This window comes from Saccostrea cucullata, unplaced genomic scaffold (assembly GCF_032062105.1).
Source record: "Saccostrea cucullata isolate Sc308-1 unplaced genomic scaffold, CSIRO_AGI_Scuc_v1 ctg5556, whole genome shotgun sequence".
NCBI lineage: Eukaryota > Metazoa > Mollusca > Bivalvia > Ostreida > Ostreidae > Saccostrea > Saccostrea cuccullata.
Window position 1 is genome coordinate 7,268 of NW_026932759.1, and position 2,979 is coordinate 10,246.

The window sequence follows — 2,979 nt, forward strand, 5'->3', positions numbered from 1 at the left end:
CTAGATCGGATGAGTAGTTTACGAGAACACTCGTGGACAAAAAAGTACCGGAGAACAAAGAAAAAATTCAGAAAAAGTAAAAACAATATGTTCCCAAACTTCGTTTGGGGAACATAATAAGAAACAGAGTAAAAACAATATGTTCCCCAACTTCGTTTGGGGAACATAATTAGCAAAAGGCGCACAAATAAGATCTAAAGCACAATGGATAGAAGAGGGCGAAAGAAACACAAGTTTTTTCCTTGGATTAGAAAAGAAAAACCAAACTAATAATACAATTTTTGAAGTACGAAATGAAACTAAGACATTTTCTTCAAATTCTGAAATATTGCACGAAATGTGCACTTTTTACGAAAACCTTTACAGTAGTAAATTAATTGATAATGCTGAAATATCAGAATATCTACAAAATGTTAATTGTCCAGAATTAGAAAATAAAGAGAAGGAAAAATGTGATGCAATGCCTACAATAGATGAATGTAAAGAAGCTGTTTTTAATATGAAAAACAATAAATCTCCTGGCTTAGATGGTTTACCGTGTGAATTTTATAAATGTTTTTGGAACACTATAAGCTCCTTATTTTACGAAGTACTGCTATCCGTTTTTGACAATAAAGAGTTGACTTTTTCACAACGCATATCTCTTATTACAGTTTTATTTAAAAAAGGAGACAAGAATGATTTAAAGAACTATCGACCTTTAAGTTTAACAAATACTGACTATAAGATAATAGCTTTCATATTTGCAAGAAGATTACAAAAAGTTATAGATCAATTAATAAGTAATGAACAGTCAGCATATATTAAAGGACGTTATATCGGAATTAATGCTAGAACTGTTTTAGATATTTATGAACATTGTATGGAAAATAATAGTGAAGGACTTTTGTTATTTATAGATTTTGAAAAAGCTTTTGATTCGATAGAATGGAATTTTTTATTTAAAGTACTAGAAAAATTTAATTTTGAGGAAAACTTTATCAGATGGATAAAAATTTTATACACCAACCCAATTTTTAAAGTAAAAAATAATGGTTGGATTTCCAAAACGTGTTCTATGTCTAGAGGCATAAGACAAGGGTGTCCCATTTCAGCCTTGCTATTTTTATTTGTCGCAGAAATATTAGCTATAAAAATAAAAAGTAATGAACATATCAAAGGTATTAAACTAAATGCAACTTCTCCAGAAATAAAAAATCTACAACATGCAGATGACATAACTTTAGCTTTAAAAGATATATCCTCATTAGAAACAGCAATTGAAAGTGTTCAAACTTTTTGCAACCATGCTGGATCAAAAATAAATCTGAATAAAACACAATGTATACCTTTAGGTAGTCTCAAGGACAGGCACTCAAATGTGTGTGGTATAAATGTAACTAATGATGCTGTTCGCAGCTTAGGTATTTTTATTGGTCATAACAAAGACCAATGCTACAACTTAAATTGGATTAAAATTTATGAAGATATGGAAAAACTGTTTGAATCATGGAAAAAAAGAAAATTAACAATTTTTGGAAAGTCTTGTGTAGTTAATTCTTTAGCTTTATCAAAATTAATATATGTTGGCTCCATATTACCAATTCCAGACTACGAGTTGATAAAAAAATTTAAAAGTAGTGTATTCAATTTTATATGGAACAAACGAGATAGAATTAAGCGAGACACTGTTATAGGCAAACAAGAAAAAGGGGGAATAGGATTAGTTGATATTGAACTAAAATTAAAGGCCTTAAAGGCATCTTGGGTAACAAGACTTAGTGATGAATCTTGTATACTGAATAAAGTCATAAATGGATACCTGAATGAAATGAATATAGACATTAATTATTTACTTACATTGTCTGAAAGAAAACTCGAAAACTTTTCACTTATTTCTCACCTGTCTACTTTTTATAAAGAAATATTCTGTTATTTCAATGAATGTAAAAAGGAAATAGAAATATCAAATTTATCAAATGTCAAATTTGCACAACAACCACTTTGGAATAACATTTTATACCAATTTAAAGGTAAAACAATATGTTTTAAAAATTGGATTGCAAGTAATATTTTGTATACGAAAGATCTCTTTGATGAAAATGGTAACTTTAAAACATTACAAGAAATTTCAAATACTTTGATAAATAAATCTAACTGGTTGTGCGAGTACAAGATTCTAAAAAAAGTAGTAACGAAACAGAGTAACATGTTTGATATGAAGTGTTGTATTTTTACCAAGACAACTCCTGTAAATTCTTTCAATTTTAACAGTGGTTTAAATTGTATTACAGATAAAAAATGTAAGTTTTTCTATGAGAATATGTTGTCTAAAAAGTTTAAATATCCATGTTATCAATCAATATTAGGTCGAAACTTCTGTGTGAGTAAAGAATACTGGTGTAATATTTATAGAAATAAAATCAAACTCATGTATGATAAACGTCTAAGTGAATTTAATTATAAATTGTTGAATAATATTTTATGTTGTAATTCTTTTTTACAAAAATGTAAATTAAGAGAAAATGCAAAATGTGAATTTTGTGGAAATGAAAATGAAAATATAAAACATCTAATTTTTGATTGTGATAATGTAAAAGGTGTATGGCAAAAGTTGAATATTGTTATGAACTATGATGTGCAATGGAAACATATTGTTGTAGGATTTTACTTGGAAACAAATTCAAGAATTCGTTTTTATAATACTATAATATCATATTTGGCATATAAAATATATAAATTTAAAATGAAAAGCAGAATAGAAAATATTATACAAGAGAAGTTCATGTTAGAAAAAAGCATTAGATATTCATTAGAAAAAGATATAAATTTCATGTTAAATTTGTCAAAAACTTGTATGTTTAAAGACCTAGTCAAACTTTTAACAAATTTGTTATAATGACTTATTTTGTAATTTTCTTTTTCTTTGTTGTTTTTATGTTGGTTATCCTAAATACCCGGGTTAACTGGCAATTGTAAATGGGTATTGATGAAACTGTG

The 2,979-nt window shown here is 27.2% G+C and overlaps 1 protein-coding gene across 1 annotated transcript; it reads left to right on the top strand.

Moving 5' to 3' along the window:
- Positions 1–1,359: 1,359 nt before the first annotated feature.
- Positions 1,360–2,979, top strand: LOC134236030 (uncharacterized). The gene is made up of 2 exons (XM_062718209.1): positions 1,360–1,616; positions 1,739–2,979. The coding sequence occupies exon 2, from the start codon at positions 1,811–1,813 to the stop codon at positions 2,876–2,878; it is 1,068 nt and encodes a 355-aa protein (XP_062574193.1). The 5' UTR covers positions 1,360–1,616; positions 1,739–1,810; the 3' UTR covers positions 2,879–2,979.

Coding starts and splice junctions, on each gene's coding strand:
- LOC134236030 (XM_062718209.1), top strand. CDS start 1,811: ATGAATATAGACATTAATTATTTACTTACATTGTCTGAAAGAAAACTC.